Source organism: Chrysochloris asiatica, unplaced genomic scaffold (assembly GCF_000296735.1).
Source record: "Chrysochloris asiatica unplaced genomic scaffold, ChrAsi1.0 scaffold00087, whole genome shotgun sequence".
Lineage (NCBI taxonomy): Eukaryota > Metazoa > Chordata > Mammalia > Afrosoricida > Chrysochloridae > Chrysochloris > Chrysochloris asiatica.
The window spans coordinates 719,808-736,076 of record NW_006408605.1 but is presented as its reverse complement, the minus strand read 5'-3'; the positions used below and the strand labels follow the sequence as shown (position 1 = coordinate 736,076).

General features: G+C 37.6%; 1 protein-coding gene across 1 annotated transcript in view; it reads right to left on the bottom strand.

Moving 5' to 3' along the window:
* Nucleotides 1–16,269, bottom strand: part of DDX46 (DEAD (Asp-Glu-Ala-Asp) box polypeptide 46) — a 113,418-nt gene that overhangs the window by 38,200 nt on the left and 58,949 nt on the right. Inside the window, exons 15-19 of the mRNA XM_006866207.1 lie at nucleotides 15,573–15,737; nucleotides 14,797–14,959; nucleotides 8,117–8,310; nucleotides 1,570–1,707; nucleotides 1,104–1,253 (exon numbers count right to left, since the gene is read on the bottom strand). Of these exons, the coding sequence (XP_006866269.1) occupies nucleotides 1,104–1,253; nucleotides 1,570–1,707; nucleotides 8,117–8,310; nucleotides 14,797–14,959; nucleotides 15,573–15,737 (810 nt within the window). The remainder of the gene's footprint in view (nucleotides 1–1,103; nucleotides 1,254–1,569; nucleotides 1,708–8,116; nucleotides 8,311–14,796; nucleotides 14,960–15,572; nucleotides 15,738–16,269) is intronic.

The following is a 16,269-nucleotide window of genomic DNA, read 5'->3' as shown; positions in this document are numbered from 1 at the left end:
AAAAAAAAATCATACAATAAAATACTATGCAGTCAAAATATATCCATAATATGGCAGAACATACAAGGGACAAAACAATATAAATGTCTTAGATATTACCAAAACCTTGAAGGAATGAGATGCTAGGTCTGGGGGCTTAGGACGATAGTCTCAAGTGACACCACGATCAATTCACTGGCATAACATAGTCCACAAAGACAATGTTCTACATCCTACTTTTGTGAGTAGTAACTGGAGTCTTTAAAACTCATAAGCAGCCATCTAGGATGCAACTATTGGTCTTTCCCCATGCAGGGGAAAGAAAAATGAAAATTGAAGATGGTTGGAATCAATTAGTCCAAGGCACTAATGAAACACATGAACATCAGATGAGAAGATCATCTGGTGAGAACTAGATGGTGCCCAGTTATCACTACCAACTACTTTGAAAGGTATCACATTAGAAGGTCCTGGATAAAGTAAGAGAAAATGTGGAACAAAACTCAAGATTATAAAAAAGACCACTCTTAACAGGTGAGAAAGAAACTGCAGGAACATGAAACTATGGCCATTGTTTATGCGTTAGGTCTGGAACTGAGCTTACTCTCACATATCAATTTTCAACTAGCAGCAGACAGATATTTAGGAGAGAACAACAACACTAGTGAGGTATGTGACTTATAGTGGCCCTGTATAGGGTTTTCGAGGAGCAGGTTGTGAGTTTGAACTGCCGACCTTATGGTTCAAACCAATCTTGCAGTCTAGTGCATTATCCCACAGCGCCATACCAAGACTTCAGGAAAACAACAGAATGGTCTAAAGGGCAATTTTTCAGAAAGGTTAGGAAAGGAGAAGGAAAGGACACATGAATCACAGGAAAGTGGAATAAGTGATGTTACACTTGGAGGATTCCAATCACTGAAATGAAATGAAGCATACGATGTGTTGAATGTGAAACTGACAATCTGCTCTGTAAACCTTCATTCAATTCACAATAAAAAGTTTAAAAAGAAAATATGCAGATATTAAGAATAACGTAAGAGTGAATTTATTACAGCAAAAACAAACTTCAATTTTTACAATGAATTTCAATATGGATTGTTGTAAAGAACTGTAAAACTTACATCAACAGCAGCATCCTCATCATCTGAATCTTGCAGACCAAGAGCTGCTTTTTGTAACTTCTTCCTTTCATTAGCCAAAGCTTGTTCTGTTTCATCAAACTTGAATCCCTTACCAGAGAACCCACTACTCTTTTTAATTATTTTCCCCTCCTTTCAAGGAAAAACAAAAAAGTTAATTTCCTAATAAAGACTTTTAAACATTCAGCAATTTACTACATTTAAGTATTTTTCAAGGTAGGATATGCCAATTTAACAAAAATACTTCATTTAAGCAAGTTAAAAAGTGTAATAAGAGCTATATGAAGACTATACAATTTACTACTAGACTCAAACAAAAGGATCTTTTTCATAATTTTTTCCCTCTCCAAGGAGATCACAGAAAATCATCATATCAGGATTTGCAAGTTTTAAACATTCAAAGTTAGAACACATCAATGATAGAGAAATAAGAGGCTAAAAAACTCACAGCTTTCTGTTGATCTTTAAAATCACTCCAAAGTTTTTCCAGATCAGGAGGCACTGTGGTCCCTGACAATTCAAGGGCTTTTATTATGTCACCAGCATAACGAGCTTGATCTTCTGTGATAAAAGTATAGGCATAGCCCTAATGAACAATGAAAAAGTACAACTGTTAGCTACTATGCACCTAAGACTGATACCATTACCAAAAAAATGTAAAGTACAGAGTCCTACTAAATTCTTAAATGGTTCAAAGTGAACTATATGTTTAATATTTTTAAATGTTAAGCAAAAATAGAGCACTTCTAATTTCTTTATGGTTGTTGTATGTCACCGAGTCGATTCTGACTCACCGCAACCTTGTATTACAGAACAAAACTGTTTCCTAGGCTGAAACCTTTATATGAGATGATCCCTTTATGTGAGAGGATCTTTTCTCCATCAGAGTGGCTGGTGCGTTCAAACCTCCAGTCTTTTGGTTGGCATCCAATCATTTAATCTGCTGCACCAAAAGGATTCCTAAATTCATTTTATTATTATTTTTTTTTCTACATACCCTCCCCATCACTACTTACCATACCTTGCCCAAGCTAATAAGTATTAACTTTTTAGTATGCATCTCCATATTTTTCTCTAGGTCCAATCAATAAGATATATTAATAATATTAATAAAATATATACTTCTAAATTGGTTATAATTTTATAAGCAAGTTTTTTTTATAAACTTATGTATTTTTGGAACCATTTTACAAACTGAGATCATCTGAATCACCTCCCAGGAACTCTACAAAGGCTAAGGCCACACTACTCACCTACTGTGACCTAAGAAGCTCTTCTGGTTCATGCAAGAGAAAAAGTTCTAAGTAGAGAGATAGGAAACTACATTCAGGTTGCCAACTGTGAATTATTAGAAACTATAAAATATGATTTAAGATTTTGTTCCCATATATTCATCCTCAGTCTTCTTTTGTATTACTCATAAACTAAGAATATTTACATTTTTATTGGATTGTGAATACATAAATCTTTATGACAAAGACACACAAAGGCTAAAATATTTATTATCAGTACTTTTATAGAAAAAGTGCTATTCCTCAAAATGCCTCAGGTAAAAATAATATACTGATCACCAGTATTATGTCTCATCTATAAAATGCAACTGAAAGGAAAGCAAACGAGATGGTGGATGGCAGGTTGGGTAGAAGTGCAGTGAGGATCTCCGTCAGCAACAACACAGAATACTGGACCAACCAGGCTCAGGGGATGATCCCAGAACTCTGAATCACATAAAAAAGGAAAATTTAGAAAGTTGGAAGGCTTACAGCCAGTGGAATTTGTAGCAGAAGCAAGAAATCTAGTGCTTTCTAATCGAAGGTGCTCAGCTGCTCCCTGAGCGGCCATTTTGGGTGAGAGCAAGCAGGGGAAGGCTCAGAGCAGCCACGGACGCCTGACACAAATGCAGAGATAACTAGAGGGGGGGTGTCTGAGTAGTTCTACTACACATGTACACAGATCTTCTCAAAACTTAAAGGGACAGTTTCCACATAAAACCAAATGGCAGTGCAAAACAGCCACAGTTGGCCCTGAGCTGTTTATCACTAGTAAAAAGGCCTGAACGGGGGTTGTGGAGCAGGACAGGCAGACTAAAAAGGAAATCAGTTACATCACAATAACCAACAGTGGCATCTTGAAATTTCTCAGGAAGAAAACTGAAAAGGGAAGCCCATTTCCTAATCATATCTACCTGGAGGCAATCAGAAAACATAAAAAATACCAAAACACACCCATCTAAGTATTAAGGCCACAGATAACTCCTGAATATGCCCAAAAAACAGAAACAGATGACCATATCAGCACATGTCCAAAAACAAGATAAAGTGACTGAGACAAATGAGCTGGAGGTAGACTAACACTCCATAATGGAAGGAGGGTATGCTTTGGAAATGCCTGAGAAGGAATTCAGTAAAATGATTATAAAATTCATTAAAACACTTCACAGTAGAGTTGAGAAAAATAAGGAAGAAGTCAGGAAAGTGCTACAGGAACAATCAATATAGATACAGCATTGGAAACAATTCAAAACCAACAGAAAGAAGTCCAAATGATTAATAACAGAATATCAGAAATGGACAATACACTGAAAGGGCAAAGGCGTAAAACTGAAGAAATGTAAGATGGAACTAAGTGAGCTAGAAGATGAATCTCTCAATACCACTAAGATAGAAGAACAAGCAGTAAAAAGGATAAAAAAAATCTGAAGAAGGTCTAAGATTCATGCTGGACAACATGAAGAAGAATAACTTAGGAATTATCAGCATTCCGGAACAGGAAGAATCACACAAGCCCACAGAGGATATAGTTGAAGAGCTGATGAAAGAAAATATCCCTAACATTCTGAAAAGCAAAAAGATATGCACTCAAGAAGCTCAACAAACCCCAGGAAGGATAGACCCTAAAAGAAATTCACCAAAACATAATAATCCAAAACTAATGTTCTCCTATGTAAACTATCATATAATCCACAATAAAATACTAAAAAAATAATAATCAAGCTCTCCAAAATCAAAGATAAGGACAGAATACTGAAAGCAGCTATGGAAAAGAGAAGTGTAACATATAAAGGCAAGCAATTCAGATTAAGCTCGGATCTCTCAAAAGAAACCATGCAGGTAAGAAGGCAATGGGAGATATATAAAACCCTGAAAGAAAAAACTTCCAACCAAGAATCCTCTACCCAGCAAAGCTGTCAATCAAATAAAATGGTGTAATCAAAACATTCCAGGATAGGCAGAAGCTAAGAGATTTTTCCAAAGGCAACTCTGTGATGAAGAACATCCTGAAGGGAGTTCTGTGGACTGAGAACCAAGAAGAACAGACAACAACCAGAGGCTGATGTATGTGGCAGCATCATCCAGAAGTCAGTCAACAAATGAAAGAGTCAAGAACAGAATAAAGTTATAAGAACAGAGGATCTGGGAGGTCAGTCTATGATCAAAACAATTACAATGTGAAAGAAGGTAAACACAGAGTAACAGATATCCAAGTGGTGAGAAGGTCAAGTACATTACATGATAAAACAGACTCTTAAATGGAGGCAAAAGTTCATGGAATATAATGTAACCACAATGGTGGGGCTGGGGTGGGAGGTTAGGGGGAGGTGGAGGGAGGTGACAGTAGAGCACAGGGTAAGAGCAGACACATCATAGTTTGGGTGTTGGGGAGGGCAATACAAGAAGGGGGGAAGAGGTGGAAGAACAAGGTAGACAGGGGAACACTGAGAAAGGTTTGCATGGACTAAGAGGGACAGAGATAAATAGTGATGCGTACTCAAACTTGGAACAACTGGGCTCTGTGATACAAGGATCAAGGCATAGTTTGAAGAGGGGAAATAATACTAAAATGCTTGACTATCTTATGAATATTGGTTTCCCTTGCCTACTATTGTAAAATAGACACTTGAGTGGGATACAAAGGAGTATCGGGAAACATGATTACAGAAAACCTGTAAGCCTGTCTTCAACCTATAACTGATTAGAATACATAAAAGGAGTTCTAGAACTTCCCCAGTGAAATAGGCCTCTTGCAGAGCCCTTGCAGTGTATAGGACATTAGGTGGAATCCTGATGCCCATACAGAATCTTCTGAGGTGGGACATCCCCACTAAAAAGGATAATCAGACCAGCCTGGAACAGCTAGAGCAACAGAAGATACATCTTCAAAGAAAGATTATCAGGAAAAACTCAAAACAAAAATGTCAGCATGACTGGCTACTACAAGAATATGCAAGCTATTTGCCGGGAAGCCATCAAGGCAAGCAATCAAGTTCCTTCAAGACAAACTCCCCTCTAAGACTGAAACTCAAAGGGAACACATGAGCAGCCATGTAAGCTTGCTGGTGACCACATTGGTTTACTGGTGAGTGGAAGATGGGGAAAGGCAGCAATGAAGAAATCGGCTGAGTTCAACCAAAGTGTGGTGAGACCTGGGGACACCTGAGCCCATGGACAAGGACACAGCCACAGAGGGCTAGAGCTGGGAGTGAAGCATCCAGCTGATATGAAGTGAGGGAAGATACACAAGAACACCCAAACTTGTAGACAGAACCCATTTGACCTAGCCTCGAAGGCTTGATAATCAGAACTCGATTAGAAAAAGATTTTTAAAAAAACACACAAAAAAATTTTTTTGATGAAGGAAACAAGGGTAAATTGCTACTATTTGATGAACCTGACCTATACTCATGCAAGTAATAACTCTAAATATCCACAGAGAAGGAAAAGAGTCTTCACATCAAGTATCAATGCTATCCACACTGTAAATAACAGAGTAGATAGGGATGGGCAACTTAGACATTGGCTACCTAAAATGAGGGGTCAATAAAGGCACGAAGTGACTGGATTACAAGGTTTCAAGGGGGAATTTAGTTTATTAGTGTATGGGGAAATAAAAAGAGTCCCTGCTGAATAGTTTTCATCTTGTCTAGATGGGTGTGGTTAAAAGAGATGGGGATAAGATTTTTATGTTTCAATAGTGAGTAACTTCTATCATGACTAATTATGACTGTCACAATTGTAAAGGTAGAAGTTCTGTTAAAAAAAAACAGGGGAGTTGTTAATCTTACAGTCCAGAAACAAAGGACCCTAGGACCAACAAGAGGGAAGGGCATAAGTGGAATGCGACACCTTATCTGAGAAGCATCGACATCAGATATGGAGGCAGAGTTGGGGTTATGGGGAGAGGGAGCAGCTGAGGACTCCAGATCCATGGTAAGAGAGGGACTAAGAGCTGATGGGCAGGGGCAGACTTGCAGAATGTGCCCTTGGGTGGTGTAAATTATTATATATGCCTGAGTGTTTATAAGAAAAGAAAAAAAGAGCTAAAGTAAATAGAAATACCATTAACTGATGGTACATGGTGAGGATTATAATCATTGTAATGAAACAAGGTGTACGATTTGTTGAATGTAAAACTGATGATCTGTCCTGTTTACACAATAAAATCCTTAAATTAAAAAAAAAAATGCAACTCAAAGGCAAGCTGTAAAGATAAGATGGTATGATATATGCAAAGAACTTAGAACCTTGCCTGGCATGTAAGTATTCCATAAATGTGAACTATTTACTATTATTATTGCTTCAATACGCAGAAGTGTCCAGAGCGGTGATATCACAGTTAACCTGGTCAATGTCTCCCACAACTGACGCCTTCAGTCAGATCTATTTAGTTACCAGAATATACCAGAGTCAAACAAACAAAAAACAAATAACGTATGACACGACATATGTGTATGCACACACATAATTTTAAGATTCTGTATTTTAAAAAGCGGATGAAAAATCTAAACCTAGATATTGTTATTGTTATTGTTAAGAGGTATTATGCCAATGTTCTCTCATGTAAACTATCACATAATACACAATAAAACAATAAAAAAAAAAAAAAAAAAGGTATTATGTCAGTGCCAACTCATAGCAATCCTGTACAGGGTTTTCTGAGGATCAACCAGTGGGTTTGCATTGTCAACCTTGCAGTTAGCAGTCCAGTGCTTATCCTACAGTGCCACACGACTCAGATATATATATATATTATAGATAGAGGGATACACAGATTGACAGACAGATATAGAGAGATACACAGGCATATCTATCTATCTGTATCTATCTATATCTAGCAAGAGAGAGAGGGAGAGTGAGCCCTATTGTGGCACTTTGGGTTAATACGCTGGACTGCAAAGTCAGTTTGAACCGCAAAGTTCAAGCTCACCAGCTGCTCCTCATAAACTCTAAAGTGCGTTGCTATGGGTCGAACTGACTTAACAGCACTTAACCACAACACACACATATACGTCTCTATATGTGTGTGTGTATATACAGCCATAGATACATAGATAGCTATATATAGATATACATATATATGGAGCTCTGGTGGTGTAGTGATTACTAGTCGGGCAGTTAACCTCAAGGTCAGCAGTTCGAAACTACCAACTGTTTTACGGGAGAAAGATGAAGCTTTTTGCACCCGTAAAGATTCACAGCCCTGGAAACCCAATACAGGGTTTCTGTAAGTCAGAACCGACTCCATGGAACACCGTCACCACATATATATACATGTATGCATATATATATGGAGTCCTGGTGTGGCGCGGTGGGTTAATGTACCAGACTGTAAAGCCGTTTGAACTGCATGGTCAGTTGGCAATTCAAGCTCACCAGCTACACCTTGGAAACCCCAAAAAGGGTCGCTATGGGTTGGAATCGACTCAACGGCACTTAACAACAAAATCAACTATATATACATATATATAATTTTATTGGAAGAAAAAAGAAAACTGAAAAGGAACACAAACTGTTAACAGTATTTGTCTATAGAGAGCAGCTGAAAATTTTACCAATACTTGGAGACATATGTGTATATAAATGATTGACATCAACTATACCCCCCACTCTACTGATTAAGGGTTTTCAAAATGTCTCATAGTTCCTATTACCTACTTCTTAAAGTATTAAAGAAATAACCAATATTTTAATATAATAACATAAATTTTTTTTTTTTACTTTGTTGCCTGCTCTTCCGGTTCGTCCTGCTCTGTGGACATAATCTTCATAATGGTTTGGGCAGCTGTAATTTACTACAAGAATCAGGTGTTTCACATCTAGGCCTCGAGCAGCAACAGAAGTGGCCACAAGAAGTTTGCAGGTCCCATTTTTAAAGTCATTTATGATGCTATCTCTGTCATATTGATCAATACCTGAAAGTAAATTAAAGAATTACAAACAATAAAAATCAAATTCAATTTTCCATATCCTCTGACACTCATAGACAAAAGAACAAATCTGACTTACATTAATCACATCCAATTTCTAAAATATAAGAAATAAAAGACTAACAAAATAAAATGATAAGATCAAAAGTTACCACTATAAACTTATTTATGGATCTTTCAAATATGCCTGTCTTTGCCCCCTTTTCACTGATTTAAGCTCATAACTGCAGAGATCCAACATCAAAGTCATGAACCAAAACGTTATCTGGGAAATGACTAACCTATACTGATGTAGGACTCAGGTATATAATGCTCTGGTAGCTTATTTAATTTTTGTACTTAGTATAATCCAAGAAATGGAAGCCTCAAAGACCAGAAACACCAGTAGTGTCACCTGAAATGAAGAATCTCAGGATCCAACACAAACCTTCTGAACCACAACGTGCACTGTTAACAAGATCCTTGGATAAGTCCCTCCTCCTATTCCTGACTAATCTTTCTCTCTTGTTCCTCCTACTTTTCAACATAAACCCACTTTTGTTCACAAATCCACCCAACATATGATCACATGCAACAAACAATAAGAGAGCCTAATTTTCAGTCTCAGGAGATGAATCATAATCCATTTAACCCAGATGTTCTAAAATATTTGTGCTAAGAACACCTCTACTGTTGTTGTTGTTAAGTGCTATGGATTTGGTTCCAATTTATGTTGTTGTTGTTATGTACTGTCACGTTGGTTCCAACTCATAACAACCCTGTATAGAGTTTCCAAAGAGTGGTTTGTGCATTTGAATTGCTAACCTAGCAGCCCAGTGATTAGCAGTCCAGGGTTTATTCTACAGTGCTACACCAGGACTTCAGAGGCACCTATTTATGCACTGAACTGTGTCCTCCAAAATAAGTGTTGTAAATTCTAACCTCTGTCTGAGGTCTAACACTCATCTCTCAGTTTACCATACTGTGGTAGTCTGTGTGTTGCTTTGATGCTGGAAGCTATACAAGCAGAAGTCATAAGTGAAGAAATTTAAAAATATTTGTTATTAAAATAACAATAAAGCCATTAAACGTTAAAATAAAAAGTTTTTTTGTGAAAAATAAATTTTCCAAAGTATAAAATGGAATCCTGGTGTGGCACTGTAAAATAAGTACTGAACGGCTAACCACAAGGTCAACAGTTCAAACTTACCAGGTGTTCTTCAGAAACCCTATTCAGGGTCACTGTGAATTGGAACCAACTCAACAGCACTTAACAGAAGCATAAATAAATTATTATGACAAATAGTACTATTTTATATTTTTGTAAATCTCTTTAATGTCTGGTTTAACAAAAAATTGGCTGGGGAAAAAAAAATGGCTGGGGTCTCATACTTTATCTGCATTCAGCCTGTTCCTGTATAACATGCTTTATTGCCTCTTGCACCCTCATGTGAAAATGAGAGTGATAAAGGCACATAACATTGTGATTATTATGAAAATACCTTTGACACCACAGACTCCACAAAAGGGTCATAAGAGACATTTGGGATGCCAGGATCATACTTTGAGAACCATTGTTGTTAGGTGCCATCAAGTCAGTATCGACTCATAGTGACCCAATGTACAACAAAAAGAAACACTGGTCGGTCCTGGGTCAACCTCACAATTGTTGCCAAGCTTGAGCCCATTGATTCTGCCACTTTGCCAATCCATCTCGCTGGGGATCTTCCTCTTTTTCTCTGACCCTCCCCCTTACCAAACATGATATCCTTCTCCAGCCACTGGTCATTCCTGACAATATGTCTGAAGTATGAGAGATGAAGTTTGGCCATACTGGCCTCCAAGGAGGACTCTGGCTGCACTTCCTCCAACACAGATCTGTTGGTTCTTTTGACAGCCCATGGCACTTTCAATATACTCCTCCAACATTATAACACAAAAGCATCAATTCTTCTATGGTCTTCCTTATTCAGCTTCTCGGATTATTTGCTCAGCACATAGGTTGAATAAATATGGTGAAAGAATACAACCCTGTCACACACCTTTCTTAATTTTAAACCATTCAGTGTACCCATGTTCTGTTCCAACAACTGCAGTCTTGGTGCAGGTACAGATTCCTCATGAGCACAATTCAGTGTTCAGAATACTCATAATTCGCAATGTTGTCTATAGCTTGCCATGATCCACACAATCAAAAGCCTTTGCGTAGTCAATAAAGCACAGGTAAACATCTTTCTGGTATTCTCTGCTTTCAGTCAAGATCCATTGCATATCAGCAATGATATGCCTCATTCCACGTTCTCTTCTGAAACTGACTTGAACCTCTGGAAGTTCTCTATCAATGTATGCTTGTAGTCATTTCTATATTACCTTTAGTAAAACTTTACTCACATGGGATATCAAACAGATTGTCCAAGGGGATATCAAACAGATTGTCCAATGAGTTTCTCATTCCATTGGGTCACCTCTCTTTGGAATGGGCACAAATACAGATCTCTTTCAATCAGTTGGCCAAATAGCGGTCTTCCAAATTTCTTGGCAGAGATGAGTACGTGCCTCCTGTGCCACCTCACTTTCTTGAAAGATTTCCATTTTTATTCCATCAGTTCCTGGTGCCTTGTTCTTTGCCAATTCCTTCAATGAAACTTGGACTTCTTCCTTCAGTAGCATTGGCTCTTGATCATATGCTACCTCTTGAAACAGACGAACATCAACCATTTCCTTTTGGTACAGTAACACAGTGTATTCCCTTCCATCTTCTTTTGATGCTTTCTGTATCATTTAATAATTTGCCCAGAGAATCCTTCAATAATCAAAGTCGAGGCTTGAATTTTTTCTTCAGTTCCCCCAGCTTGAGAAATACTGTGCATATTCATCTCACCAATGTTAGTATACAAACCAAATTTACTACACAACCAATGAAACAGGAAAACAGAAAATAAAAGCAAAATAAAAGACAACCAATGTAGACTGATATCAAGATGATTCAGATACTGTAATTAGCAAAAATGTTAAAGTATCTATTAAATATTAAGAAGGTCTGTTGGCGCTATAGGAAAAGCACTGAACGGCTAACCACAAGGTCAGCAATTCAAACCAAACATTGCTCCATAGGAGAAAGGTGAGGCTTTCTGCTCCCATAAATATTTACAGATTCATATTTATAGGGTTACTAAGAGTCAAAATCAACTTGATGGCAGTGGTTTGTTAAAACTAATCAAATAATTTTTTTGAAAGCTCAAAATGATGAATAGAAAATCTAGTCAAAGAAACCAGAAAGAATAAAAGTGAACTGACTAGGAAGTCTAGAACTCAAAAACAGAGTAACTGAATTAAAAAATCTGCTAGACCTACAGATGGGTGATAGTAAAATAAGGCAATAACCTTTAAGATAGTTCAAGAAAAGTACCCAATAAACAAACCTTGACATGCAATGAAATACTATGAAACCTTAAAGAACAGCGATGAATCTGCAAAACACCACATAACATCAATGAACCTAGAGGCCATTATGCTGAGTGAAATTAGTCATTCAGAAAAGGACAAACATTGCATGAGATCATTAATGTAAATGCTTCAGAAAAAACTTCCATGCTAAAAGAAAAATTCAGGGGTGGAAGGGAGGGGAGAGTAATTTACAGGATAAGGGGTAGATAAATGATAGCTCAGGTGATGGAGAGGGCAATATACGAGGGGAAGGCAATACAAAAAAAGAGGGAGGGTGGAAGATGAACAATGAGGATGGGGAAGACTTAGGGAGGTATGCGTGGGCTAAATGGAATAGAGTTAAATAGTGATGTATAAACAATTTTGGAACAACAGTGCTCTGTGATAGAGGGATCTAGACATAGTCTGAAAAGGTAAAAGGAGGGAAAAATGTTTAGGGGTTTGCATGTCTTGCATGTTTTATATAGTAGGATACTGGTTTCCCCCTGTGTACTACTGTAAAATTCAAACGTAGATAGAGACTGTCAGAATACGTTTAAAAAAACAAGATCTAATTATATGTCTGCTCTATAGGTGGTCATAGTGGTACTATGCTGTGGAGTGGGTTCTGATTCATAGTGACCCTATATAGGGTTTCCAAGGCTGTAAATCTTTATGGGAGCAGAAAGCCTTATTTTTCTCCCATGGAGCAGCTGATAGTTTTGAACTGCTGACCTCGCGGTTAGCAATCCGACTCATAATCACTACACTACCAGAGCTCCTATAGGTGGTGGGCTTAAATTATGCAGAGATACACTGAAAATGAAAGAACAGAAAAAAACACGCAACAGACAGTAAGTATGGGAAGAGTAGAGGAATAACATTATTGAAGCACACTTTCAAAAACAGAGTAATACCAAAGGTAAAGAGGATCATGTTAGAAAGACAAAAAGGTTTAATTTCTCAAGAAAACCTAACCATCACAAATATGTACACAATAACAAAGCTTTATTAACACATGAAAAAAAAATGATAGAAACAGACAAGACCACAATCATTTTTACATCCTGCTTCCATAGATTTTAAGAACTACATAAAAATTCAGTAAAGACAAAAGATCATCTAATGTGTACCTAAAAGGATGGAGTATGTAATCTTTCACTTCAGGAACAGACAATACCAGAACCATCAAGAAAGAAGAGCATGAGTGGAACGTGAGATCCCTACTTAGAAAAGTGGTGACAGCAAAGAAGGCAGCTGTGTATCTGTGAGCAGGAGGCTGGCTACCAGAATATGCCTCTTAGAAATTTAAATGAATATATACAGTTTTGTTTAGTGAGTATACATCAAATGTTTTTACCTTGTTCATTTGTGGAATATATGACGTGGATGGGGAGCCACAGGGAGGGAATTGTAATCACTGAGATGAAACAAGGTATATGGTTTGGTTTGGTTTGCTGAAAGTACAGCTGATTATCTTTTTTTTAAAACTCTTTATTGTGAACTGAGTGAACGCTAACAGACAACATCATCAGTTTTACTTTTAACCAGTCATACATTTCATTTCTTCTACATGATTGCAACCCTCTCCCTGCAAAAATTATCCTGCTTCCTCCCTGTGGCTTCCCTTTTACATCTCATTCTTTACAAAGGAACAAAGCAAAAATATTTGATGTACACATACAAAACAAAAACTATATATTCATTTAAATGTCCAAAGGGCACACTTTGCAAACTAGTCTCCTGCCCCCAGGCACACAGCCTTTCTCAGTCCATAGGCCTAGAGTCTTCACTATCTCTCCATGCCATCCTTTCTGACGTTGCCACTTTTCTGGATAGGATCTCATGCTCTACTCATGCTCTTCCTTCTTGTTGGTCTTGGGCTCCTCCATTCCTGAAATGAAAGGTTAACTACTCCCCACTCTAAGTTACACATCTTCTACAATTACAGTTGCGACAAACAAAATGAATTCTAATAATAATTACTCACAAATGAGTCATAAAATCCTATCACCATTGTCCCCCATCCCCTTTCAACAGATCCATCTGGAAAAGAGGAATATTATTCAGTGGGGATTCTACCATACCCCCTCATTCTGAAACTAAGGTAGTCACCAGCAAGCATGCTAGACTGCTCGTGGGTTCCTATTGAGTTTCAGTCTTAGAAGGGGATTTTCTCTGATGGGCTAACTTTTTTTGCCTTGATGGCTCCAGGCAAACAGTTTGCTTGATAATGTAACAACCAGTCTCCTTATTTTCTGCTTGTCTTCCTTTCAATAGGAGTCCTGGTGCGGCGTTATGGGTTAAAGCGCCAGACTACAAAGCCATTTGAACTGCACGGTCAGTGGTTCAAGCTCAACAGACACTCCTTGGAAACCGTATACAACATCCCTATGGGTTGGACCATTCGATGGCACTTAACAACAACAACAACAATTCTAGCCTTTCCAGGTTGGTCTCCATGTCTTTTCTTATGGGAATGTCCCATCTCAGAAGGTTCTGTATGGGGCTCAGGATTCCACCTAAGGCCCCATACTCCACAAAGCTTAACAAGAAGCCTATTTCCCTGGGAAAATTCTAATTCCCCTTTTAAGAGCTGATGATCTTGTGCGTAAACCATCACTCAATTCATAATACAAAGTTTTTTAAAAGATCATCAAAGGTGATAATTTCCCATCAAAAAGCGAGGTATATCCTCTTGAATCTGGGCCAGTTCTATGACTACTTTGACCAGTAGAGTAGGGAGGAAGTGAAAGCTCTGCCAGTTCTCAATATCATGCTGAACTGGAGCAGCATCTTTCTGTTCTTGCTTCTTGGTCAAGCAACCTCATAGAGAAGCCCACAAAAAAAAGCAACTGGGACTCTAGCCAAGGGTGACTGAGCTGCCAGTCAGCAGCCAATACAAACTTGCCAGCCACAGTACTGTTGTGAGGAAAAACTGAGATACATCATATTGTATGAAATTTAGTTCTGAATTATAAAGAAACAAAATAATACAATCATTTAGAATACAGTATATTGCTTGACAAGTTAAATACTTCATGGGTAAATGAAACGAAACATTACCTCCATGAAGAGACATGCAAGGATACGATGCTCTCATTAAATCTTTCAGAAGACCATCAGCATGTTCCTGCTTGTCCACAAATATGATGACAGATCCTGATTCTTGATAATGACCTAAAAGCTCAAGTAACTTCAAGAATTTCTTTTCTTCTTCAATCACAATCTGAAAACATCAAATTATACCAAATTAAAGGAGCGAAAATGCAACTATATGCCTTAAGTGGAAATATTTTATTTATAATGACTATATAAATGACAAAATCTTGGTATATTTTTAGGAAGATTTTAGAAAATGTTGGTTTTATGTGGTAAACAGTAAGACCAAAAACAAAACCAACAACAAGTAATTTTCAGAAAATAAGAGCTTTGCAGATGTGGACAAAATGAGCATTGCTGTTTTCTGTATTCTAAAATATCACATCCTATGAACCAAAGAATAAGATACGTACATAACATTTCTATCTACACGCCTATCACTTCTGATGAGAAAAACTAAACTGAGTATTTTAAAGCATTCAGTGGTTCAAGCTCACCAGCTGCTCCTTGGAAACCCTATACAGGATGGCTATGGGTCGGAATCGACTTGATGGCACTTAACAACACTGACTCGCACTTTCAAGTGTATCTGATAAAATGTTGAAAGCTGAAGTTGATGTATGCTACCTAATTTAAAAAAAATTATTTGTCTACTTCACAAACGATGATTTAAAAAAAAAAAATCACACAACACTGCCTAAACATCAAAGGGGCTGGAGGCCCCTAAAGATAGTACCTACCACTTGTTGTTCCACATCTGAGCAAACCACGCTTCTGCCTCCAACCTGCACTTCAATGGGCTTACTCAGGATTCTGCGAGCCAAAGCTTCCATAGCTCTCGGGAAAGTAGCTGAAAACATAACTGTCTGTCGATCAGGACGGACATTATCCACAATGCGCATGACCTGAGGGGGGTGGTAACAAAAGCACACTATAATAAATATGGTGAGCATAGGCACCAAAAATTGTAAAATGTTAAAACAAAGTATAAAGAACTTTTGCGAACACCTATTATCAGTGACCTTTACACTTGTGATTTTAGAATATCAGAGATGATTTACACCTTAATTTGTTCTCCCATTTCTGTATCAAGAAGATGCCTAAAAACTTGATTTGGACAAGCCAAATAAAGTTTCATTGGAACTTAAAAAAAAAAAAAAAGATGCCTAAAGTCAAAACTCTGGGGAGTCATTCATTCTGCTACATTCATCTCACATGGAACCAATTAACTAATTCTATCTTCATCTTCAAACTAACTCTATCTAGAAAGTAACAACTCTCCACTTCTATCTGCTTTCCTTCATTTATTCAACACATTTTTATCAATTGTTTATTTGCCAGTGACGGAAGATGAACCTGACCTATACTCAGAGCGGTAGTTACGCTAAAGACCAACAGAGAGGGAAAGAGTCTTCAAATCAAGTATCAATGCTATCC